General features: G+C 44.9%; 1 protein-coding gene across 1 annotated transcript in view; it reads right to left on the bottom strand.

Annotated features, from left to right (window-relative positions):
* Nucleotides 1-27264, bottom strand: part of LOC135213647 (lethal(2)neighbour of Tid protein-like) — a 229336-nt gene that overhangs the window by 92377 nt on the left and 109695 nt on the right. The window contains exon 6 of the mRNA XM_064247689.1: nt 13107-13174. Within this exon, the coding sequence (XP_064103759.1) occupies nt 13107-13174 (68 nt within the window). The remainder of the gene's footprint in view (nt 1-13106; nt 13175-27264) is intronic.

The raw sequence follows: 27264 nt of genomic DNA on the forward strand, positions 1-27264 counted from the left end.
GCCCAGGTACTCTCAGCCCAGAGGAGAGAGGTATAGTGGAGAGTACGAGCGAGGCAGGTAGAAAGGAGAGAGTATCAGGGAGGAGAAAGGGGTAGAAGAAGGTTGATAGGATTTATTATTCGGGGGAGACATGCTCCCTGAAACAATTGCTGGGAATTTAAGGGCTTCTAAATTTTTCAAATTGTGGCGCTTAAAAACTACTGGGGATTTCCAACCCGTATATTTCTTCAGATCCTCTAAGCTCATATTTTGAAAATAATTAATAGAAGTAGCCACCACCCGGATATCATGGACATGTGGGATTGAATCCAGGTTGGGTTGTTTAATGAAGTAGAGTATTTGCTGTCTAATACCTCTAGCCCTTAAACGCCGAAGCGGTAAAATAAAAATTGTCTCCCGTGTGCCGGAGGTGTTTCGGAGTGAGCGCGGAAGCGGAAAAAATATTTTTTTCAAAAAATCACAGCGCGCTTAGTTTTCAAGATTAAGAGTTCACTTTTGGTTCCTTTTTTTGTCATTGGCTGAAGTTTAGTAAGCAACCATCAGAAATTAAAAAAATTATCATTATCATATATAAATAATGCGATATATGATAGTGCAAAAACGAAATTTCATATATAATTGTATTCAAATCGCGCTGTGCGCAAAACGGTTAAAGGTAAAAAGTTACTTTTTTTTCCGTTGTAATGTACACTAATTTGCGATCATTTTGGTTATAACACATTGTAAAACAATTAAAAGCAACACAGAGAAAATATTATCACAAAATAATGCATGAATTCGTAACTCACGGACGTAAACAAATATTTTTTTCAAAAATTCACCATAAATCTAAATATTGTCCTAGAGACTTCCAATTTCTTTCAAAATGAAGACAAATCATTGAATATTACTATACTGTAAGAGTATTAGCTTACAATTGCAGTTTTCGACCATATCTGACGAGTTAAAATTGACCAAATGTCGAATTTTTTTATATATATTTTTTTATATGCAATTATTTCGTAAATTAGAAAAGCTACAACCTTCAAATACTTTTCGTTTTATTCTACATGAAATTGCGCACATTTTCAATATATACTCTATGAAATGCCTAATATGAAACGGAGCAAATATTCCGAGAATGGGACGTACGCATTTTCCTTTTCGGAGATTTGTGGCAGCTAATCCTGCCGCGCCAAGAGGCGGGAAGGAAAGATTTTTTTTTAAAATTCACCATAAATCTAAATATTGTGCTAGAGACTTCGAATTTGTTTCAAGATGAAGATAAATGACTGAATATTACTAGACTGTAAGAGTTTTAGCTTACAATGCGTTTTTCGACCATTTCGTAGAGTCAAAGTTGAACGAATGTGGGGGTTTTTTTTCTATTTATCTGATATATGCAAATATTTCAAAAAATGAGAAAAGCTACAACCTTCAATTATTTATTGTTGTATTCTACATGAAATTGCGCACATTTTCATATATAAAACTTTATGTAACGGCTAATTTAAAATGGTGCAAACATTACCACAATCGCACGTATGATTTTTTCGGAAGAGTAACCGCGCGGACATAAAGAAAATGTTATTTTTTTCATAAATTCACCATAAATCGAAATATTGTGCTAGAGACTTCCAATTTGTTGCAAAATGAAGTTAAATGATTGAATATTACTAGAATATGAGCATTTTAGCTTACAATTGCGTTTTCAACCATTTCGGTAGAGTCAAAGTTGACCAAAGGTTGAAAATTTGTCACTTATCATTTTTTATATGAAAATATTTCAAAATTGATGAAAGCTACAACCATGGGTTGTTTTTAGATGTATTGTACATGAAATTGCGCACATTTCCATAAATAAAACTTTATATAACGGCTAATTTTAAAATGGTGCAAACATTACCACAATCGCATGTATGATTTTTTTTGGAAGAGTTACCGTGCTAGACGTAAGGAAAAAGTTTTTTTCATAAATTCACCATAAATCGAAAATATTGTGCTAAAGAATTCCAATTAGTTGCAAAATTAAGGTAAATGATTGAATATTACTAAAATATAAGATTTTTAGCTTACAATTGCATTTTTCGACCATTTCGGTAGAGTCAAAGTTGACCAAAGGTTGAAATTTTGGCACTTATCGTTATTTATATAAAAATATCTCAAAACTGATAAAAGCTACAATCATGGGCATTTTTTAATTGTATTCTACATAAAAATGCGCACATTTTCATATATAATACTCCATGTAACGGCTAATTTAAAATGGTACAAAAATTATGTCAAAGTGACAAAATAATTCCAAGATGTGTCACCGATACTTTTTAGTGCGGCAAGAGAAAGAAATTCGCGCTTGCGTAACGATAGTAAACAAAACAACACCTTGATCCGTGAACTCCCAGCATCCCCCAAGGCGTGTGATTCAAGAGTTTTCAGCTGGTAGGCCTATAAGTATTTTTCCGCAAATTTAAAAAAAAACTTTGTAGTCGATGTAAAATACGTCCAGTCGGCACCCGAGACAAAAAATGTTGACGTAAAATACGTCCAGTCGGCGTTTAAGGGTTAGGAGAGATTGTGCCACCCTTTTCTCTAATAAAAAGAGGACCTGAAACGATGTTTGCGGTAGGTTTCTGGCTAAAAAGGATCTAAGGGTAGTGACAGGGACAATGATGTGTCCTGTGTCAAAGGAATGACTTTCCAAGGAGTCCATCTATTTTGTGGGTCATCATTCTTAGCCAGGAAGCTCCGGTCTGGGGATAGTAGTACTTCCCCTGACAGGAGGAAATCTATGTGGTCTGGATTTCTTGAGAGAGCTGAAAGTTCAGATATTCTGGCACCTGAAGCCATAGCCATTAAGAATAAAGTTTTTCTTAGGAAGGTTATATATGAGCATGATTCATTAATAGTGTCTGACGCCAATTTAAGTACATCATTCAAGAACCAAGTGACCTTTAGTGGGCGGACAGTTGGTCTTAGGCGTGCACATGCTCTCGGAATGGAGGAGAAGTATGCATCCGACAAATTAATATTGAAGCCGACCTGAAAAATTTTCTTCAAAGCTGACTTGATTGTTGTAATAGTACTGGCGGCTAGGCCTTTCTCAAATAGAGTTCTAAAGAACGAGATTGCCAGATTTGTGGTCATTTTGTGGGCTCCTGATTCCTTTAGGAATTTGGCCAATTTTTTAACAGCCGAATCATATTGCCTGGGAGTTGAATCTCTTTTATCTGATTCTATAGATACAACGTTACATGGATCAATACTCGTGTCTTTTTGGGCTGCAAACTTCATGAAGTCCGTAAAGTTAGGGCTTTCAGAATTCTTGTGGAAGCTGACACAGTTTGAGTTTGTACTGTCTGTGTCAGTTCCGAGCGAGGGATCCGTTTGGGTTGGAGCTTCAGCTCTAGGAGGAGCGGAAACCAGTTGCTTTTTGGCCAATTGGGGGCCACTAATGCTACTGTCCTGGAAGGATCGTAGCGTATGCAAGACCAATCCAAAAGGGAAAAAAAAAAAAAAAGGGGATTTTTCCCCCCCCACCGGAGGAAATAGATAAATCTTCTGCCAGTTGTTCCAATACATGGACATCGCATCTGTGGCATAGGCTAGAGGGTCCAGGTTGGGAGCCACATAGCATGGCAGCTTGTGGTTGGATTCTGTTGCGAATAAGTCTACTTGAAGGTCCAGGATTTGATTGTAAATCCACTGGAATGAATTCTTGTCCAGGGACCACTCTGATTCTAGTGGAGTAGTCCTGGAAAGAGCGTCAGCGATCACATTCCTGACTCCTGCCAGATGGGTTGCTGACAGGTGCCAATGACTCTTCGCCGCCAAAGCAAAATATTGCAATCAGCACGTGATTCAGCTTTGCTTTGACCTGGAACCTCCCCTGTTTATGCAGTGTACCACCACTAGGCTGTCCGAGACAATCCTCACATGGCTGTTCCTGGCCGGAGTTAGTCGTTTTAAGGTTAGGGAAACTGCCATAGCTTCTAGCACATTGATATGGAACTGGTGGAACGTATTCGACCATATCCTTTGAACCTTCTTGTACTGAGAGTATCCCCCCCAGCCACTTAGTGACGCATCTGTATGAGTGGTACTGCCTTGGTTAGGTTCTTGTGCTTCATCCATGGGTGAAGCCTCTTTGCTCGGATGGGTGGAATTGCTGAGATCTTGTCTCTGAGATTGTTGTTGGCTCTCTTTCTCCAGACATGATTGATATCCTTCAATCTGGCTCTTAGTAGGACGTCCGTTATTGATGCAAATTGTAGTGAACCAAGGATTCTCTCTTGGGTACGACGAGAGGCCTTTTTGTTCCTGAGAAACTGTTTTGTAGCCACACCTATCTCCTTGGCCTTCCTGGGTGGAAGGGATAGCTTGTGTTTTTCTAGGTCCCATTGGATTCCCAACCATTGAAAGTGGGAAGCCGGTTCCAGCCGTGATTTCTCCTTGTTTATCTGAAATCCCAGAAACTCCAAGAGTTCTAATACTTTGGCTGTCGACCTGCAGCATTCCTCGATGCTGGCTGCCCAAATGAGCCAGTCGTCCAGGTAGGCTACCAATATTATTCCCTTGGTTCTTAGTTCTTGGACTATCGTCTCTCCTAGCTTGGTGAATATTCTGGGTGCAATGTTGAGCCTGAACGGCATGACTCTGAATGAGTAAGCTTTGTTCCCTAGCCTGAAGCATAGGTATGGAGAGAAGTTCCTTGCTATCGGAACATGATAGTAAGCGTCTGTAAGATCTATAGAGGTGGTCACGGCCCCACGGGGAAGTCAGGTCCGCACCTGCGAGACCGTCAGCATACGGAACTTGTCGCAAAGAATGTATGAATTGAGCCTTGACAAGTCCAGAATCACTCTTCTTTTGTCTGAGTCCTTCTTTGGAACAGTGAACAGACGTCCTTGAAATTTTAGTCTCCTTACTTTCTTTATGGCCTTCTTTTGTAGGAGTTAATTTTGTGACCGAGTTCACTTCAAAGCACCTCTGAAACAGTGCTTTGGTGTACAGTTTCCTGAAGTCTGAAATGATTTCCTGGTCCATGGGCTGGATGACAGGAGTGGTATTAAGGGGCAAGAACTTTACTGTCATGAATTTAAATTCATTTAACAACTGATCTTCCAGGCCAGGAGGATGTGCAAGAGCATTGTCCATTACCAGGAGGCACTTGAGTGGCAACTGATTTTCCCGGAGGTATTTTTGATAGTGTAGTCTGTCTCGCCCTCAAGGATTACCCTTTCCCATTGTCTATCCAGAGTTACATGGCGACAGACTATGTCAAAAGAATTTACGTAACTGATCTTATGGCCGGGTATTGTGTTGTAATGATAAACATTATAACACTTGATAAAGTATAAATGGACTCAGGATAAGAGGGCACTTTCCATTATCCTCAGCGAACTTAATACCCAGTTTACCTATTATGTCAAAACTGCAAGAAGTGGTTATGCACATATGCACCGTTATATTGTTTACATATGACCAAAATCCAACCAAGACACCCTTCCTTTTCTGGTCTGTCAAGAAACCAGAGCTCAGAGAAGTCCATTCTTCACTTATTTATTCAGCAGAGTGCATAATTCTAAGTTCCAGTAAAAAAAAATTAAAGTTTAGACTGTGGAGCAATGATTTACAGTCAACACCCACTTTTCGCGGACTCACCTATCCACGGATTTTTCTTTGGACTGCATCTACCCATTATTGGTAAGAAATTCACTTATTCACAGATTTTTCCAATAGTAAATATTCACTAATTAGTGTATTTTATTATTTTCATGACAAAATATATTTTTATGATAGAAAAAAGGGATTTTGACGTAAGGAAAAATCTATTTCTGGGCGATTGCTCGTGTCGCCAGCGAAATATCCTTTAATCTATTATTTCTAGGGTAAATGTACTAACACATACCAGAGAATAAATAAATAAAGAAAAAGGTCAGTATAACTGACTCGCTCACCCTCCAAGAGGGTGTCGGTATGAACACTATGGCGAGTGAGACCACTACCACGAGCCAAATGCCAATAGAATTCTCCCACTACAAAATCCCTCCCAAGAGAAGCCGACCCACAGAGTGGGTAGCAAGTACTACTACTACTCCATCCCATGCTGCCGACTGCTGCGCCTCTGGTGCCATCCTGAAGTTAGCAGACAATCTTGGGCGATGGGATGGGTAGGGCGGGATTTCGCTGGCGACACGAGCCAATCGCCCAGAAATAGATTTTTCCTTACGTCAAATCCCTTTTTCTGGGCTCAGCTCGTGTCGCTGCGCGAAATCGTACCAGAGAAATAGCACAAGATTGTAAACAATTCAACAAAATAAAAGTAGGTCTCAAATAAAAGATAAAATAAAAGTAAAAGAATATAATTGCTAATAAGGATACATATACACCAGTGATACAAAATAGAAAATATTGCTTAAATTACACTTAATTCTAATAATATTTCTTAACTTAAGGTAATTACATATATACAGAGGTAATATGGCATATAATGTACCAAAGTGGTATCTGTGTAAAGCTATGTATCAAAATTCCAGAGCAATTAACATAATAAGTTGAACAAAACAAACTCAACAATAATAATATATAAAGGAATGTATATGACTTAATATACAAAACCCGTAACCATTACAAATAAGATGTATCCCCTAGCATAAAAATAAGGGGATGACATCCATGAGATCAATATCCATAATCAATTGTGAGTGTCCCTAGCAAAAAAATAAGGGACACCCACCACATCATCATAAAAGCAGCTAAGACACAAGGTGACCGTAAATGAACAAGGCAGGAATAGACGAACTGTTGGGTGAGGCAGGTAGAAAGGAGGACTGGATCTTCTACTAAAGATTAGTTAGAGCAGGGGAAAACTATGTTACCCGCTGCTACTGCTGAAAATTTCAGAGCTTCCAAGGACTTTAAGTAATGACGTTTGAACACTGTCGGCGATTTCCATCCAGTATACTTTTTCAACTCATGGAAGTTCATATGTTGGAAATAGTTAATTGAGGCTGGTACTGCCCTGACATCATGTGCTTTTGGGAAAGAGTCAGGATTGGCTTGTTTAATGAAGTACAGGATTTGTTGCCTGATGCCTTTAATAGATAAAGTGCCACCTTTTCTCTCTTAAAGAGAGGACCCGATGAGGATGAGGAGGTCCTGGACAGAAAAGGGCTCGTAAGGCTGAAACTGGGCAAAGAGATACATCTTGTGGAAGGGTAGTACCTTCCACGGTTCCCACCTCATCAAAGGATCTTCATTTTTAGCTATAATGCTACGTTCCGGAGAAAGTAGCACTTCCCCTGTGGGAAGGAACTGAATATGATCCGGATCTCTGGATAAAGCCGACAGTTCTGAAATTCTAGCTCCTGAGGCCAAGCTTAATAAAAATAGTGTTTCTTAAGAGCATTATAAACGAGCATGTGTCATTATCGGGTTTCTGAAGCCAGCTTTAGAACATCGTTTAAGAACCATGATACTGATGTAGGCCTTACAGAAGGTCTAAGTCTAGCACATGCCTTGGGAATAGACGAGAAGTAGGAATCCGTCAAGTCTATGTTGAACCCAAATTGAAAATCTTTTTCAAGGCTGACTTGTTTTGTCGTAATCGTGCTAGCTGCTAAGCCTTTTTCAAATAAGGATCTGAAAAAGGATATAGCTGAATTGATTGTCATGATCCTAATATCTGATTCTCTCAGGAAGGTTGCTAACTTTTTGACAGCAGCATCATACTGTCTCAAAGTTGAATCTCTTTTATCGGATTCCAAGAAGAGAATATTCTGAGGGTCAATATTCGCCATCCCTTTTCGCTGCAAAACTTCATGAAATCCATAAAGTTAGGGTTTTGAGAATCCCTGAGGAAGCGAACACAGTCTTCGTTTTGTACTGACTGGGAGAGCCTGGGATTGGGGATCCGAACGAGGGCGAACAAAGACCCAGTTCCAGAATTAGAGGGTACCAATTGCTCTTCGGCCAGTCTGGGGCTACTAGAGCCACTTGACCCTTGAATGTCCTGAGTTTGTTTAACACTTTCATGAGAAGATTCACTGGAGGAAAGACATAAATCTTCTCCAGTTGTTCCAGTCCAGAGCCAGGGCGTCCGTGGCATAGGCCAGAGGGTCCAGGTTGGGGGCCACATAACAGGGAGTTTGTGGTTCGCTTGAGATGCGAAAAGATCCACCTGTAGACCTGGAACTCTCTGAAGGATCCATTGGAACTAACTGTTGTCCAGTGACCATTCCGACTCTAGAGTACTGATCGGGATAGAGCATCTGCTATGACGTTTCTCACTCCAGCTATGTGAGTGGAGGAGAGATGCCAACTGAACTTGTCCGCCAGGGAGAAGATGGCTACCATGACATGATTTAGATGACGTGACTTGGAGCCTCCTCTGTTTATACAATGTACTACCACTGCGCTGTCCAGGACTAGCTTTATGTGGGAGTACTTTGGCGGACGTAACCATTTTTAGAGTCAAGAAACACTGCCATTGCTTCCAGTACGTTTATATGGAACTGACGGAACTGAGGTGACCACGTTCCTTGAACCTTCTTGAACTGGGAATATCCTCCCCAACCGCTTAAAGACGCGTCTGTGTGGATGGTGATCCCTGGTGGAGGAAACTGAAGGGGCACTGACACCGACAAGTTCTTGACTTTCGCCCACGGCCGGAGTCGATTCTTTAGAATCAGAGGGATACTGAGGATAATTTGTCCCTGGACCTGACATTTGCTCGTGAGCGCCAGATTCTGGTTAGGTCTTTCAGTTTGGCTTTCATTAGGATGTTCGTCACTGATGCAAACTGGAGTGAACCCAGGATCCTTTCCTGAGTTCTTCTTGACGCCAGTTTGTGACTTAGAAATTGCTTGACTGACTTCGCTATTTCCTTCCTCTTGGTTGATGGAATCGACAGAGTATGGGAGGATAGATTCCATTGAATGCCCAGCCACTGAAAGTTTGACTCTGGAGTGAGTCTTGACTTGGTCCTGTTTATCTTGAAGCCTAGATATTCCAGGAACTGAATCACTTTTCAGTGTTGCTTTGTTTGCATTCCTCGACTGTTGAAGCCCAGATCAACCAATCGTCGAGATACGCTACTACCATAACCCCTTGCGATCTGAGTTGTTTGAACTACTACTTCCGCCAGCTTCGTAAACACCCTGGGTGCTACGTTGAGCCCGAAAGGAACTACCTTGAAGGAGAATGTCTGGTCTCCTATCTTGAAGCCCAGATACGGACGGAAGTGTCTTGCAATAGGGATATGATAGTAAGCGTCTGTAAGATCGATAGAGGTGGTGACGGCCCCACGGGGAAGTAAGGTCCGCACCTGCGAGATCGTGAGCATCTTGAACTTGTCGCAGCGAAAATGGCTAAGTGTAAGCGGGACAAGTCTAAGATTACCCTTCTTTTTTGGTGAGCCTTTCTTTGGCACGCTGAACAAGCGTCCTTGAAATTTTAACCTTTTGACTCTCGCTATAGCTCCTTTCTGAAGGAGATCCTCCGCATACTCCGTCAATTCCTTGGAAGGAAGTTGGCGGAAAGGTCTGGATGGGGGTGGGTTCGCTAACCAGCTCCAACCCAGGCCTTTTGAGACAATGCTCTGAGCCCACTTGCTGAAGTTCCACCGGTGGCGAAAGTGAAACAGCCTCCCTCCTACCTGAAATTCCTCATTGGTTCTGGTAGCCTCCTCGGCCTCACCTGAAATGTTTTCCCTATTAAAGGGACCTCCCGATCCTCTCCCACGAAAGGATCGCTTACCTCTGCCTCCCTTACCCGAGCGGTCATACTTCTGTGAAGCTTGACCCTCGAAGACCTGGTTGTAGGCTGGAGAGAGAGCATAAGAGGTGGAGGGCTGATTGTAAATCGGCTGCGACTGAGCCTTTGAGGTGGAAGGTTGGGCTGTTTGCACTAAAGGAACAGCCGGAACTTGCTGAGAGAAGCGTGGCTGCTTCTTCTGGTAGGGCTGGAAACGTCTAGGTTTCCTTTGAGCCTTACCCTTACCGGCTTGGTCCTGTCGTCTCTTGGCCGTAAGACCCCAACGGTCTTTAAGGCTCTGGTTCAATCTCGTAGCCTCTGACTGAACCTCCTTAACCATTGCTTCTGGGAAGAGGTCTGCTCCCCAGATGCTTGACGTAAGCAACTTATTCGGCTCGTGCCGAATTGTTGCTTCTTGTAGGACATGCTTCCTACAATTCGTCCTAGCAGTGGCGAACTCAAACATATCAGACTGCACCGTTTGAGTCAAAGATTTGGTAAGAAGCTTGAAGAGCGGTTCCGACCCATAGGCAATGGTAGCCACCTCGGTTCATAGCCATGGAATTAATAGACCTGGCTAACCGCGATTTGGCATCAAATTCCGCCTGAATAAGGCTATTCTGGAAGCCTAGGTAGCTTCTCACCAAACTGCTCCATAGCACAGTCTGGTTTGAGTTTGCCAGCTGAGAAGGTGTTAGTAAATCTCCCACAATTCACCGGCTGAAGGAAGTAAAGGAGATGTAGGATCTGCTTCCTTCAGTTGAGGCATGGAGTCCCCCTTCTGGGCTGCTGGAATAGTAGTCGTCGCGATCTTTGTCAAGAAAGGGAGCGGGGGTAATCTCTTCCATCGTAAAGATCGTAAACGGACTCTTAAAAGGTTGGATTTTCGTGTTGGAACAATCCATGTCCTCTAGACACCTGAGCCATTCTCTTTGAGCCTGGTCACGTGAATAGAGGACTGTCTCCTTTGGTACTTTATCATCCCGAGTCATGGCTGCGGCGTGAGCCTGGCATAGCCGATGAACGAAGGGGGCTGAAGGTCTTCCGGGTAGAACTCGAAGTCCTCAATCCTCCGAGTTCCACATTCCAGGGATAGAGATGAGCCCGTCTTGGAAGGCGTATGACGCTACTCTCCACGGGTTGTTCATTGAGAACGGAGGTAGAGAGTCATACGGGGGAAGAAGTTGGGCTCCACCTGTGCTGAAAGGTGGAGGAGAGGCTAGAGAGCTTGGCTCAGTCCGGCTATAATGTTGTCCTGAGAGGTAATCCTATCAGACAACCGAGAGATCATTTGTTCCCATGCTATTTTTCAGAGACCCAACCAGATCGCCCACTTGTTGTAACAGACCAGCGTTGGAGTCCAAAGCCGGAGCTGTAGCGGAGGTGGAAGGGTGGTCTCTGAACTGGAACCAAGGGTAGCGGAACTGACGACTCCGCTGGAGTGCGAGATCTCTCCCTGGAGGATCTACTCCTGAGGACTTAGAGCCGGACCCAGAAGCTTTAGATCTCTCTGCTCCGGGGTTCCTAGCCGGAGACTTACGAGAGAAGAGGATGACGCCGAAGCCGTCTTCTTAGACGACGACGACGTCTTCGTCAAGGTTTTCACTGCTTGACCCTTGACCTTGGGTCTAACTGAAGCGTCAGGAGAAGTATAAAGTTCATTACCCGTAAAGCCTTGGAAGGATGGAGAGGTTGCAGGAGTAGAAGAACCCGTTGCAACCCAAGGGTATCCCTTGGGTGTCCAACGAACTTACCTCGACCAACAGGTCGTCTACACCTACCATAGGTTCCACATTAAGTCAAGCGTCGCGACTCCGAGGAGATGTCCTGGCCTTGGTCTGTCAACGAGGCAGCCAGCTGTTGCTGGATGAAAGCGATAGTCGGGGGCCGCCTCTGCTGGGTCGACGTAGCCTGTCGCCTTGCCTCCGGGGAAGATTAGTACCGCCAACCTCTTCTCAAGGATGTAGGGCATACCTTGGCGGCGTTCTTCCCGAAACCGCCGACCCAGGCCCGCAGGGTTGCCAGCGCGGTATCCCTCACAACGCCGGAGCCTGGAAGAGAGGGTATTGATTAGATTTAAGAATAACTTAAAACTAAAATCAACTTAAAGCTTAACTTAAAATTATAGGGGCTATAAGACCCCCTGAATTTTTACCTTAAGTTAGTGATTAAGTAAAAACTTAAAGCATTATAACAACTGAGGACCAGGTTACCGGAGTTGGAATACTTACCCCGTCCTAAGAGCTGGCTCACCAGATCGTAACAGATGGTACACGTCTCGTGGTACCAGACCTGGATGTCCCCGTGCGGAGTCGCGCATGGAGCATGGGACGGCAAACTTCGTGTCCACAAGGGTCCTGAAGTGTGGCGGCGCATCCGGATGCTCACAGTTGGTGGTCTGTAAGTGGAAAGACACATGAGTATCTTAAAGACTATCACTTACAGGCTAAAGGACAGAAGAACTCCGTTGCATGCCGGAGCTCGGAAAAAATTTGGGCATAACCCCTCCCTTAATCGCCTGAATAGGCTATAACCCCGGAGAGATCCGGTGAGACAGGTAAGGGAGGGGGGATGGTTTAAGGTACTTAAGATAAACTTAATAGTTTAACCTAATAAAACTTAAACCTAAAACTCGAACGTACCGGACTAAGTCCAGTGCGTGGCGGAGTGTTGTAACTCAGCGAGACGGAGAGGTTAGAAGGGACCAACTGTATGTTCCGGTCCACTCTGCTGGGTGGACTAGCACCTTTCCGCTGGATGCCAGGACTCCGGTGGTAAAGGAGCCCTAGTAAGGTGGGAAAGAGCGAGAGGACATACAGACTCAGGCTAGCAACGGAGCGATGGGGTAGCAACGGAGGGGGGGTGGGAAAGGCCAGTCCCCCCCCACACGTTACCATCCGGCCGGACCGAGAAGCCGGAGAGGTCGAGTCCAGTCTGGGTCTGTCCCGTCCCTCTACTCCCTCCGCCTGGGGGGAGAGAGGGAGGCAGGCTCGGGTATGCGGAGCGAGCATGGGCAGACCGACCCACCCCCCCGACTCTATAGAAGAGCGGGAGGGGGGGAAGGTGACTGGACAGGCGTCTGGCTGCCTCGTGATCACGTAGTGACCACGGGGCGGTAAGAACAAAACAAAGACAACTAAGCCTAGAACAAACCAACTGATCAGAGAGATGCTATCGGGAAGCAACCGAACTGATGAGCGGTAGCATATAGGCCCAATGGACCATAACCAACTGATCAGAGAGATGCTATCGGGAAGCAACCGAACTGATGAGCGGTAGCATATAGGCCCAATGGGCCATGACCTAGGCTAAGCAAGCCAGACGCCTAACTAACCTAAACAAATATCATATAAATAATTCAAATGAATAATAATAATGAAAGAAAGAAAACAACATAGTAGGAGAAAAAATCCAGGAGTGTACGACTAACCCGAAGGCAAGTCTACCACTCAAAGCTAGCCGAGGCCGATACTAAGAGCCGTGGCTAGGGTCTGGATGGAAGGAGCCTACATAAGGTAAAAGACATGCATGCATGACAAAACCGTGTAGACCGTACCCTAAACAAAGCGGATAATTAAAATAGAGCGTACATAATAAGGGGATGTTCTGGGTATGGGTGACCAAGAACGAACCCACCACGAGGCAGAACCATGCTGCCATGCTTCCGACCTAGAGTTCGTATTTATACCTAAAAAACGGCAAATACGGGCTCAGGGCCGGAAAAAACCAACTAGCAATAAACACTGAGTACTTAACTTAGCTGCTGCGATGGCTGCACGCTCCATGGTAAATAAATCCAAAGAAAAGGGCACAAAAAACACCGAGTAAAAAAGGGCACGTGTGTATCGTGTGCGCTAACTGAAAAGGATGGGCCACCAGGAGGCGCAGCAGTCGGCAGCATGGGATGGAGTAGTAGTAGTACTTGCTACCCACTCTGTGGGTCGGCTCTCCTCTGGAGGGATTTTGTAGTGGGAGAATTCTATTGGCATTTGGCTCGTGGTAGTGGTCTCACTCGCCATAGTGTTCATACGACACCCTCTTGGAGGGTGAGCGAGTCACTTATACTGACCTTTTTCTTTATTTATTTATTCTCTGGTATGTGTTAGTACATTTACCCTAGAAATAATAGATTAAAGGATATTTCGCGCAGCGACACGAGCTGAGCCAGAAATGACTAATTTTCATATAATATTGATTAATACTGTACTGGTAAGTTTAGTAAGATTTCATATCATGTAATACAAATAGTAATTCTCTCTCTCTCTCTCTCTCTCTCTCTCTCTCTCTCTCTCTCTCTCTCTCTCTCTCTCACAAAGATGTATGTTTTTTGTATGGTAAATAAATGATTTACTAATTTTCAAATATTAATATTAATGTAAATAGCAATAATACCAATTCAATAAAGGAAAATGCTATAGTGAATAGGTAAGATTTTAGTTTGTAAATTAAAAAAATATGTAAATATGAAGTTAATCCCAATTTTCCAGCATCTTTCTTTTTAAATGATTTATTAATTTCCAAATATTGATATTAATGTAAACAGCAATAATATCAATTCATTAAAGAAAATACTATGGTGAATTAGTAAAATTTTAGTTTATAAATTTAAAAAAATGTAAGAATGAAGGAAATCCTAGTCTTCCCACATCTTTCTTTTAATTCCAGGTAAAACTAAATGTTCATGTAATTCTCTCTCTCTCTCTCTCTCTCTCTCTCTCTCTCTCTCTCTCTCTCTCTCTCTCTCCATTTTACTGAGATGAGACAATTTTTATGCTACATGTAATATAAGGTTTATTAATATTTTCAATTGATGACAACAACAACAACACAACAACAACAACAACAAACAAACAACACAACAACAACAACAACAACAACACAACAACAACAATAATAATAATAATAATAAAAAGGGATTTTGACGAAGGAAAAATCTATTTCTGGGGGAAGACCTGTGTCGCCCGGTGAAATGTTCCTGTAGCACACATTTCTAGGTATAAATAGATGCTAAATATACCAGAGAAAAAAGCTATATGGAATGCTGGAGTTACTACCTCCAGCTCGCTCACCCTCATAGGGTGTCGGTATAGCACAGGGGCGAGTGGAAACCACTATCACAGATGCTTTGCCAATTAGAAGTCTCCTCTCTCAAAATCCCCCTCTAGAGAGGTGCTGTTACAATGTCTACCTTCCGCTCCCTAATACTACCTCTGCCATGAACCCTCATTCCTGAATTACCACTTTCGTGTCTGCACGCGCCGTTTTCGCTGTCTCCAGGAAGTGTTTTTGCGAAGCATCATGTCTTCCCTTGACCAAGAAGCTTCTTCATCTAAGTTGAGTATTCCATTTATTGTTTTTGAACACGTTGGGGCAACGATGCATCCATATTTGGCCCTTATTTTAAGACTCTTGTTCATGGGAACCGGGTATGACGCTCTTACGAATCCGCCATTTTGAATGCATGGTTGGCGGCGTGCGCGATTATATCAGAATTGGCAAAGTATCTGTGGTAGTGGCTTCCACTCGCCCTTGTGCTATAACGACACCCTATATGGGGTGAGCGAGCTGGAGGTAGTAACTCCAGCATTCCATATAGCTTTTTTCTCTTGCATATTTAGCATCTATTTATACCTAGAAATGTGTGCTACAGGAACATTTCACCGGCCGACACAGGTCGAACCCAGAAATAATAATAATAATAATACAAATGTAACTGTAAAATTCATGTGATAGTATTTTAAAGAAATATGAATTATTTATGATAAAACAAAGTTTCATGAATACTTACCTGGCAGTTATATATATATAGCTATAGTCTCTGTCGGTCCGGCAGATTTTTCAAAACTCGCGGCAACCGCCGAGTGGTAGTTGTTCGGTTAGGTAGTTAACAACCCTTACGGGGTGGTACTTGGAATCATTCCCGTTTTCTGTTCCTCAGATCATCTCTTGCCTGACCTGTCTCCTGAGGGGAGGTGGGTGGGACTTAAAAAGGATTTTGATGTAGGAAAAATCTATTTCTGGGCGATTGGTTTGTGTTGCCCAGCGAAATAATCCTTTAGTTCATTATTTCTTAGGTAAATGATCTAACAAATACCAGAGAATAAAAAAAATAAAGAAAAGGTCAGTATAACTGACTCGCTCACCCAAATAAAAGAAGGGCGTCGGTATGAACACTAGGGCGAGTGAGACCACTACCACGAACTTCTTGTCAATTAGAAATTTCCCACAACAAAATCCCTCAAGGAGAGAGCCGACCCACAGAACGGGGCAGCAACTACTACTACTACAACCCACGCTTAGGTGACTGCCGCGCCTCTGGTGGCCATCCTGAAGTTAGCAATCAATCTTGAGCGAAGGGTTGGGAAGAGGTGGGATTTCGCTGGGCGACACGAACCAATCGCCCAGAAATAGATTTTTCCTACGTCAAAATCCTTTTTCTGGGCTCAGTTCGTGTCGCTGCGCGAAATTGTACCAGAGAATTAGCACAAGATTGAAAATAAAGAAGGTCTCAATAAAACTTAAAATTCAACTACATACTATAATTGTAACAAAATATTTATACAATTGTTCATACAATCTGAATCGAGAATAATAATTAAAAGTAACTTATAACTAGAATTATTTACAAAGTCTTTACACCAGTTACAGGGTTGAATATGAAATAAACATGTGTGTGAAAATCTTAATTTAACAAACACACCAAATAAGTTTTATAGAAATTAATACCAAATACAATACAGCATGTGTGTGAAAAAACTTAATCTAAAAAACACACCAAATAAGTTTCATAGATATCAATACCAAATACAATAAACCATTGGTAATGGGGATGTGGCACCCTAGCATAAAAAATAAGGGGACCACATCCTAAGTTAGTATGTACAATCAATTGTGGGTGGACCCTAGCAGAAAAATAAGGGACACCCACTAAACCATCACTAGAGCAGCTAAGACTCAAGGGCAAGTGTAGAGGAACATGGTAGTTAGACAAACTGTTGGCTGAGATAGGTAGAAAGGAGATCTGGATCTTCAACTAAACTACTGAGCAGAGTCAGGGAAACTATGTTACCCGCTGCAACTGCTGAAAATTTTAGAGATTCCAAAGACTTTAAGTAGTGACGTTTGAATACTGTCGGCGATTTCCATCTAGTTATTTTTTTATTTTTTCAAATCATCAAAATTCATATGTTGAAAGTAATTGATTGAGGTGGCCACTGCCCTGACATCGTGTGCCTTGGGGAAGGATTCAGGGTTAGCTTGCTTAATAAAGTATAGGATCTGTTGCCTAATACCTTTAATTGATAAAGTACCACCTTTTTCTCTCCTAAAGAGGGGACCCGAAGAGGATGAGGATGTCCTAGACAGAAAGGCTCGTAAGGTCGTTACTGGACAAAGAGAAAGATCTTAGGGAAGGGGTATAACCTTCCATGGTTCCCACCTCAACAAAGGATCCTCATTTTTTGCTAAAAAGCTGCGATCCGGAGAAAGCAGAACTTCTCCAGAAGATAGAAATTTTACATGACCCGCATCTCTGGATAACGCCGACAGTTCTGAAATTCTAGCTCCTGAAGCCAAGCTTAATAAAAATAATGTTTTTCTTAAGAGCATTATAAATTAACATGTTGTATTATCTGTATCCAAAGCCAGTTTTAGAACATCATTTAGAAACCATGACACTGAAGTAGGCCTTACTGAAGGTCTAAGTCTGGCACAAGCCTTGGGAATAGACGAAAAGTAAGAATCTGTTAAGTCTAAGTCAAAACCCAACTGAAAAATCTTCTTCAAGGCTGACTTGTTTGTCGTAATAGTACTAGCTGCGACCCTTTTTCAAATAAGGATCTGAATAAGGATATAGCCGAATTGATTGTCATGATTTCAATGTCTGATTCCCTCAGGAAGGATGCCAACTTTTTAACTGCAGCGTCATACTGCCTCAAAGTTGAATCCCTTTTATCTGATTCCAGGAAAAGGATATTTCGTGGATCGATATTTGCATCCCTCTTGGCCGCAAACTTCATGAAGTCCATAAAGTTAGGGCTTTGAGAATTCCTGAGGAAGCGAACACAGTCTTCATTTGTACTGACTGGGAGAGTCTGGGATTGGGAATTCGAAGAGGACGAAGACCCAATTCCAGCAGCAAGGGGTACCAGTTACTTTCGGTTCGGCCAGTCCGGAGCTACTAGAGCTATCTGACCCTTGAATGTCCTGAGTTTTGTTCAGTACTTTCAGGAGAAGATTCACCGGAAGAAAGACATAAATCCTCTTCCCAGTTGTTCCAATCTATGGAACAAGGCGTCCGTGGCATAGGCCAGTCCCAGGTGTGAGCCACATAACAGGGAAGTTTGTGGTTCGTTTTGAGATGACAAACAGATCTACTTGCAGGCCTGGTACCCTCCGGAGAATCCATTGGAACGAACTGTTGTCCATGACCATTCCGACTCCAGGGGAACTGAACGGGATAGAGCATCTGCTATGACATTTCTCACTCCGGCCAGATGGGTGGGAGGAGAGGTGCCAACTGAACTTGTCCGCCAGGGAAAAGATGGCTACCATGACATGATTCAGGTGTCCTGACTTGGAAGCCTCCCCTGTTTATGCAGTGAACTACCACTGCGCTGTCCAGAACTAACTTTATATGAGAGTTCTTTGGAGGACGTAACCTCTTCAGAGTCAGGAACACTGCCATTGCTTCCAATACATTTATGTGAAGCTGGCGGAATTGGGTGACCATGGTTCCCTGAACTTTCTTGAACTGAGAATATCCTCCCCTAGCCACTTAATGAAGCGTCTGTGTGGATAGTGATTCGGAGGGGGGAAACTGAAGGGGTACTGACATGGACAGGTTCTTTAACTTTGTCCAAGGGCGCAGACGATTCCGTATAATCTGTGGTATTGTTGACAGCTTGTCCCTGGATCTGACATTTGCTCGTGAGCGCCAGATCCTGGTTAAGTCTTTCAGTTTGGCTTTCATCAAGATGTTTGTCACTGAGGCAAATTGAAGGGAACCTAGGATTCTTTCCTGGTTTCTCCTTCAAGCATATTGTACTTTAGAAATTGCTTCACTGACTTCGCTATTTCTTTCCTCTTGGCTGATGGAATCGACAGAGTATGGGAGGATAGATTCCATTGGATGCCCAGCCATTGAAAGCTGGACTCCGGAGTGAGTCTTGACTTTGTCCTGTTTTATCTGGAACCCCAGATATTCCAGGAATTGAATGACCTTCATTGTGGCTTTGCGACATTCCTCGAGTGTTGGTGCCCAAATCAACCAGTCATCGAGGTATGCTACTACCATTATCCCTTGAGACCTCAGTTGCTGAACGACTACTTCCGCCAATTTCGTGAATATTCTGGGTGCTACATTCAGACCGAAAGGAACTACCTTGAAGGAGAATGCTTGGTCTCCCAGCTGAAGCCCAGATAAGGGCGAAAGTGTCTTGCAATAGGAATATGATAGTATGCGTCTGTAAGATCGATAGAGGTGTGACGGCCCCACGGGGAAGTAAGGTCTGCACCATGCGAGATAGTCAGCATTTTTGAACTTGTCGCAGCGAATGGCCAAGTTTAAGCGGGACAAGTCTAAGATTACCCTTCTTTTTAATGAGCCTTTCTTTGGTACGCTGAACAAGCGACCCTGAAACTTTAATCTCTTGACTCTCGCTATTGCTCCTTTCTGAAGGAGCTCCTCTGCATACTCCGTCAGTTCTTTCGATGGAAGTTGAAGGAACGGTCTGGGTGGAGGGGGGCCTCAATCCAACTCCAACCCAGACCTTTCGACACAATGCTTTGTGCCCTTTGTTTGCTGAATCCCCACCGATGCCGGAAGAGAAACAGCCTCCCCTCCTCCTTGGAGATCTCACTGCTGCTGGGTCGAGTGACCTCCGCGGCCTCCACGGAAGTGCTTTCCCCTATTGAGCGACCTTCCTGATCCTCTCTGACGAAAGGATCCCCTAGCCCTACCTCCCCTGGCGAACCGGTCATAGTGTTGGAAGGCTTGGCCCTCGAACACCTGGTTAAAGGCCGGGGAGACAGCGTAGGAAGTGGAAGGCTGAGCCTGAGGGGAAATCACGTAGATGGGTTGAGCCGGTGTCTTCGATGTAGAAGGCTGGCCTGGCTGAACGATCGGCACAGCTGACACAGCTTGGTTGAAGCGTTTAGGCTTCTTCTGATAAGGCTGGAATCGTCTAGCCTTTTTCAGCTTTTTGCCTGCTGAAGGCTGATCTTGGCGCCTCTTAGCAGTGAGGCCCCAACGATCCTTGAGGCTCTGGTTGAGCCTTGTTGCTTCATTCTGGACCTCCTTAACCATTGCTTCGGGGAAGAGGTCTGCCCCCCAGATGTTTGAAGAAAGCAGCTTATTCGGCTCATGCCGAATAGTTGCTTCCTGGAGGACATGCTTCCGACAATTGACCCTCGCTGTCACAAACTCGTACAAGTCCGATTGGACCGTACAAGTCTGCAACTTGGTCAATAACTTGAAGAGCGGCTCTGAAACGTAGGATATAGCCCGCTCTTGCTATTTTTTCCGTCATTGCCATGGTGTTCATAGACCTGGCAAGCCTAGTCTTAGCCTCAAACTCAGCTTGAATGAGGCTATCAGGAAGTCTTGGTAGCTTCTCGTCGAACTGGTCCATGGCGCAGTCCGGCTTGAGCTTGCCTGCCGAGAAGGTGTTTGGCAGATCCTCCCACAAATCTCCAAGCGAAGGGAGTAAAGGAGAGGTGGGATCTGCTTCCCTTAACTGAGGCAAGGGTTCTCCCTTCAAACCAGCTGGGATGGTAACAGCGGCGATCTTCGTTAAGAAGGGGAGAGGAGCCTCTTCCTCCATCGTAAAGATGGTGAAGGGACTCTTGAAAGCCTGAATCCTGGTGTTAGAGCAGTCCATCTCCTCTAAGCACCGAAGCCACTCTCTTTGAGCCTGGTCCCGGGAGTACAGCACTGTCTCCCTCGGGACCTTATCCTCCCTGGTCATAGCTGCCTCCGTCAGCCTGGCTTAGCCAATGAACGGCGGTTGAAGATTCTCCGGGTAAAACTCGAAGTCTTCAATCCTTCGAGTACCGCACTCCGGGATGGAAATGAGTCCGTCCTGGAAAGGGGTGTAGGAAGCCACTCTCCGGGGGTTGTTCATTGTGAACGGAGGAAGAGAATCATGGGGAGGAAGCTGGATCAGGCCAACACCAAGTGCCGGGGAGGTAGCTTGAGGGGCCTGGTTAAACCCGGATATTAGGTTCTCCTGTGTAGTGATCCTGTCGGATAACTGTGAGAACATCTGCTCCATACTGGTCCTCAATGAGCCTACCAAATCCCCCATCTGCTGCATCATCCCGACGGAGAAAGCGTTGGGATCAAAGGTAGGAGCAGATGCAGAGGTGGAAGGGTAACTCGCTAGAGGTACCTCAGGAGGAGGGGAGACCGTTGACTCCGCCGGAGTACGGGGCTTCTCCTTGGAGGACTTGCTCTTGGAAGACCTAGAGCCTGAAGCAGAAGATTTACCCTTCTCTGCTCCGGGATTTGAAGCCGAAGACTTACGAGACGATGACATCGACGAAGCCTTTTTGGACGACGACGACGCCTTCGTTAGGGTTTTCTGCGCTCTGTGCCCCTTCACCTTAGGTTTCACAGAAGCGCTAGGCTTAGAATACTGGAGCTCAGCTCCCGTAAAGCCTTGGAAGGAAGCAGTAGAGATAGCGGGAGAAGAAGATCCAGAGGCGCCCAAGGGAAGCCCTTGAGCGTCCAACGTACCTACCTCGACCAACAGGTCGTCTACACCTACCATCGGTTCAACATTAAGGTCCAGTGTGGCGACTTCCGCTGAAATGTCCTGGCCTGGTTCCTTCATACATGCGTCGACCTGCCCCTGGATTGTCGTCATCGTAGGGGCTGCCTCCGCCGAGTCGACGTCGACTTGCCGCCGTGGAACAGCAGGACAGCCATCCTCTTTTCTAAGATGTAGGGCTGTCCCTTGGCGGCGTTCTTGCCGAAGCCGCCGACCCAAGCCTGGAAGAGAGGGTGTCTATTAGCTTTTAGTTTAAAGTTGAGGTTCAACCTTAGACTAAAATAGAGCCTTAAACCTACACATTTCCAGCATATATTTCACAATAATATGGAGAACTTAAGCTTAAAAGACATATTTCAAACTTAGACTTAAGATATAATTCAGTATTTATATGCTATATATACAGCTGGAAATACTTACCCCGTCCAAAAACTGACTCACAAGATCATAGCAAATCGTACACGTTTCGTGGAACCAGACCTGCAGATTCCCGTGAGGAGTCGCGCACGGAGCGTGGGACCTGCAGAATTCATGCCCACAGGGGTCCTGGAGTACGGCATTGCACCCCGGGTGCTCACAGTTGGTAGTCTGTAAGTGGAAGGATACATGAGTATCACTATAACACTTACAGGGCTACTCTAGAACTCCGTTGCATGCCGGAGAGTGAAAAATTTTGGGGCATAACCCCTCCCCTACCGCCTTAATAGGCATATATATAGCTCCGGTGTGAGCCGAGTAGGAAAACAGAGGGGAAGGGAGGGACCCAGCTTAAGATAACTTATCAATAACTTATGATTAACTTAAGCATAAAATAGCACAAAATTTTCGGAGGACGATTCCGAATCGCGGTGGTGTCCGACTCCGCCGGCTGCGCCGGAGAGACGGGATGGTTAAGGTAAAAGTGACCGACTGAGCCTGAAGGTCCGCCATAGGCGGGGCTACCTAGCTCCCTCCACCGCAATCGGCGGAGCTCCGGGAAGAAAACAGAGAACCGACATCACGGGGAGAAGGCGAGAGGGCGAAACAGAACTCTTAGCCTGCAGCGGAGCGATGGAGCAACAAAGGAGGGGGGAGGACCGACCCCCCAACTTCGCCCACAGCGAGCACCGTGAAGCAGAGAGACAAGGTCACTCCCAGTCCAGTGTCTGTCCAGCCTCCCCTACTCCCTCCGCGTAGGGAGAGAAGGAGACGGGCCCGGGTGGAGCGAGCAAGGACAGACCTCCCTCCCCCCAACTCTATGGGAGAGCGGGGGGAGGGCAAGGGAGACTGGGATGGGCATCTGGCTGTACCGCGATCACAGGGTGACCACGGAACGATAACACGATATAAACAACGAAGTCGATAGCCTAGGTTAATGCAACCAAACTGATCAGCAAGATGCAACAACTGATGCAACAAAACTGATAGTAAGGAAGTAACAAAACTGATGGGGACCATGTGACCATAAACCTAGGCTAAGATAACGTACCAGAAGCCCTAGGCTAAACCAAAATAAAATAAAATAAATAAAATAACACAAAAGCAGGGGAAATAAATATAGGAAGAGAAAAAATCCAGGAGTGTACGACTAACCCAAAAGAAAGTCTACCACTCAAAGCTAGCCTGGGCCGATACTAAGAGCTATGGCTAGGGTCTGGATAGAAGAGATAATGCCTACGTAAGGTAGAGAGACATGCATGCATGACATAAAACCAATGCAGGCTAGATCCCCTAGCAAAATAATAATCATAAAAAGGTCTAGAGACGCACAATAAAAGGGAAGGTTCCAGGTATGGGAGACTGAGAACGAAGCCGCCACGAGGCAGAACAATCCCGCCATGCTTCCGACCGAGAATCTGTATTTATACCTAAAAAACTGCAAATACTGACTCAAGGAAGGAACGAACTAAATAGGAACCTTTCGGGATACTTAACTTAGCTGATGCGATGGCAGAACATTCCATAATGGCGAAAAATCTGTGAAATAGCACGAAAAACACAAGAGCAAGAAAAATAGCAGCGTCTTGTAGACCTCTAACTGAAAGGATGGCCACCAGAGGCGCGGCAGTCACCTAAGCGTGGGTTGTAGTAGTAGTAGTTGCTGCCCCGTTCTGTGGGTCGGCTCTCTCCTTGAGGGATTTTATTGTGGGAAATTTCTAATTGACAAGAAGTTCGTAGTAGTGGTCTCACTCGCCCTAGTGTTCATACCGACGCCCTTCTTTGGAATGTGAGCGAGTCAGTTATACTGACCTTTTCTTTATTTGTTTATTCTCTGGTATTTGTTAGATCATTTACCTAAGAAATAATGAACTAAAGGATTATTTCGCGCAGCGACACGAACTGAGCCCAGAAAATATATATATATAACTGCCAAGTAAGTATTCATAAAACTTTGTTTTATCATAAATACTTCATTTTTATGAATAGAACTTACCTGGCAGTTATATATATATAGCTGATTCACACATTTGGAGGTGGGTGAAAGACAGCCAACATCGTTGGGAAACAACTAAAAGTCGTAGGTAATCACCTTTATTCCTTACCTGCTAAGGTCGCTGACTTCAAAGGTCCCTGCCTCTTGAGTCGCTTTCCCTTAGGAGCGCCAGCCCGGTGGAGACCTGTTATGCTGAAACAACTCACTCGAGTCTGTCAAACGGGGCGAGACCAACAATGTGACTAGACTTCTGCACTACCTATTTCCCTTTTTATGTTTGCAACCTTACTCAACCTAACCACCTAACCTTGCAGACTAGATATCTTGCCTATCTAGCTAGAAATGAGGGTGCTGTTCCCACAAGTCAGCTTCCTCAGACAACCATAAAAACACAAACCCAAATACAAGCATACCGTACCATAGTTAAGGTTGAGGGGAGGTAGTAACTCCTTTACCCAATAACGAAGACGTAGCTACGTATGGGCTCAAAGTGTAACACTTTTCGTAATCAACTCTTACCTCTCTGAGGTAATGAGAAGCGAACACAGAGTTGCTTCTCCAAAATGTTAAGTCCATTATTTGCTTAACTGACAGTTCTTCGATATCCAGTGATGTTGAAATGGCTCTCACCTCATGAGCTTTCACTTTTAACAGACCGAAGTTCTCCTCCTCACATAAGAGGTGAGCTTCTCTTATCGTCTCCCTCAAGAAGAATGATAACGCATTCTTCGAGAGGGGCCTTTGAGGATTCTTAACTGAACACCATAAAGATCTGGATGAACCTCTTAAATTACTTGTCCGTGATAAATATACCCTGAGGGCTCATAACTGGCCAGAGGAGTCTCTCCTCCTCTTGGCCCACTAAATTTGTGAGGTTAGGAACCTCAAACGTCCCCAGCCAGGGTTTGGATGGGTTCTCATTCTTAGCGAGGAAGTTGAGCCTTAACGCACATACTGCTCCGTCTTGATTGAAGCCCACCTACTTCTCTATTGCCTGAATCTCGCTGACCCTTTTTGCTGTGGCAAGAGCCATCAGGAATAGTGTTTTCTTAGTTACATCTCTAAGGGTCGCTTGCGAGATGGGCTCGAACTTCCTGCTGCATAAGAACTTCAAAACCACATCCAAATTCCAAGCCGGTGGTCTTAATGTTTGTTTAGTTGTTTCAAATGACTTTAAGAGATCCTTCAAGTCTCTATCTTGTGATAAATCTATGCTTCTGTGCCTAAAGACCGGCGAAAGCATACTTCTGTATCCTTTTATGGTGGATATGGCCAGCTTAGAGTCTTGCCTGAGGAACAATAGAAAATCAGCTATCTGGCTCACAGAGGTAGAGGTTGAGGACACTGCGTTGCTTACACCACGATCTAAAGGTCTCCCACTTCGATTGGTAGACTCTGTGAAGATACCCTCCTCGCTCTGGCGATTGCTCTCGCAGCTTGTGCTGAAAAGCCTCTCGCTCTGACAAGCTTCTCGATAGTCTGAAGGCAGTCAGTTGTAGAGCGAGGGGGTTTTGATGATACCTCTCGAAGTAGGACTGTTTGAGAAGCCTTGGACTTGGAGGAAGGCTTCTTGGAAAGTCCACTAGCATCTCCACTACCTCTGTGAACCACTCTCTTGCTGGCCAGAATGGAGCTATCAGGGTTATTCTCCCTGCCTCGAGGAGAGCGAATTTCTTGATGACCAGGTTGATATCTTGAAGGGAGGGAACGCATAAGTGTCTATCCCTGTCCAGTCCATCAAGAAGGTGTCTACTGCTATTGCTTCCCTGTCCAGGACTAGGGAGCAGTAGTTGGGGATTCTCTTGTTCTGGTTGGAGGCGAAGAGATCTATTGAAGGCCTCCCCCATAATTTCCACAGTCTCTGGCAAACTTGAAGGTTGAGGGTCCATTCTGTGGGCAGAACTTGCCCTTTCCTGCTGAGCATGTCTGCTCTTACATTCTTCTGACCCTGCAAAAATCTTGTTAAAAGCTCTACGCCATTCTCCTTTGCCCACAGAAGGAGCTCTCTTGCTGTTTCGTACAGGGACAGAGAGTGAGTCCCTCCTTGCTTTTTTATGTAAGCCAGGGCCGTGGTGTTGTCTGAATTGACAAGCAGAGTCTTTGAAGGCTTTCAATCCTAACAGAATGGCCATCAACTCTTTCCTGTTGATGTGCCATTCGTTCTGTTCCCCTTCCCAAGAGCCTGAGACCTCCCTGCTCCCCAGTGTTGCTCCCCATCCTGACTCCGAAGCGTCTGAGAACAACACTAGGTTTGGGTTCTTCCTGAGCAGGGAGATTCCTTCCCCTAACTTCGACGGATCCAGCCACCAACTCAGATGTCTCTTGATCTCCGCTGGAATGGGAAAGGAAAAGGAGTCCTCCTGATTCTTCCTGTCCCAGACTCTTGAAAGGAAGTGTTGCAGAGGTCTGAGATGCAACCTTCCCAGGGAGACAAACTGCTCAAGCGAGGAGAGGGTGCCCAGCAAACTCATCCAATCCCTCGCCAAGCACTTCTCTCTCCCCAGGAATTCCTGCACCTTCTCGAGGCACCTGTTTTGCCTTTCTTGGGAGGGAAAAGCCCGAAAAAGAGCAGAGTCCAGAACTATCCCCAAATTGACTCGGCTCGATCTGGGACTTCTCCTTGTTGATGATGAGACCCAGCTCCTGGGTCATCAGAAACGTTTTGTGCAAGTCCTCCAGACACCTGTTCTTCGACTGGGACCTTATCAACCAGTCGTCGAGGTATAGGGATACTCTTATCCCCTCTTGATGAAGCCCTCCCACCACATTTGCCATTACTCTGGTGAAAACTTGAGTGGCCGTGCTGAGGCCGAAACAAAGGGCCTTGAACTGGAAGCACCTGTTCTGGACTACAAATCTTAGGAACTTCCTTGAAGTTGGGTGGATGGGGATATGAAAGTAAGCATCTTGCAAGTCCAGAGACACCATCCAGTCCCCTGGGCGGACCGCTGCCAGCACTGACTGAGTCGTCTCCATGGTAAACTTGGTCTTTTCTACAAAGCCGTTCAGTGCACTGACATCCAGAACGGGTCTCCATCCACCCGAGGCCTTGGGCACTAGAAACAGGCGATTGTGGAACCCTGGGGATTCTACTTCCAGTACAGGTTCTATCGCTCCCTTCTCCAGCATCTGGTCTACTAGATCCAGGAGTGCCCCTTGTTTCACAGCGTCCGAGTATTGAGCCACTAAGGCTCTCGGTGTTCTTGAAAGTGGCGGCTTTCTCATGAGAGGGATCTTGTACCCCTCCCTGATGACTGAGAGGGACCAGGCGTCCGCCCCTCTTTCCTTCCAGGCCTGCCAAAAGTGTGACAGCCTTGCTCCTACTGCTGTCTGGAGGACTTGTGTCTC

Source organism: Macrobrachium nipponense, chromosome 43 (genome assembly GCF_015104395.2).
Source record: "Macrobrachium nipponense isolate FS-2020 chromosome 43, ASM1510439v2, whole genome shotgun sequence".
NCBI lineage: Eukaryota > Metazoa > Arthropoda > Malacostraca > Decapoda > Palaemonidae > Macrobrachium > Macrobrachium nipponense.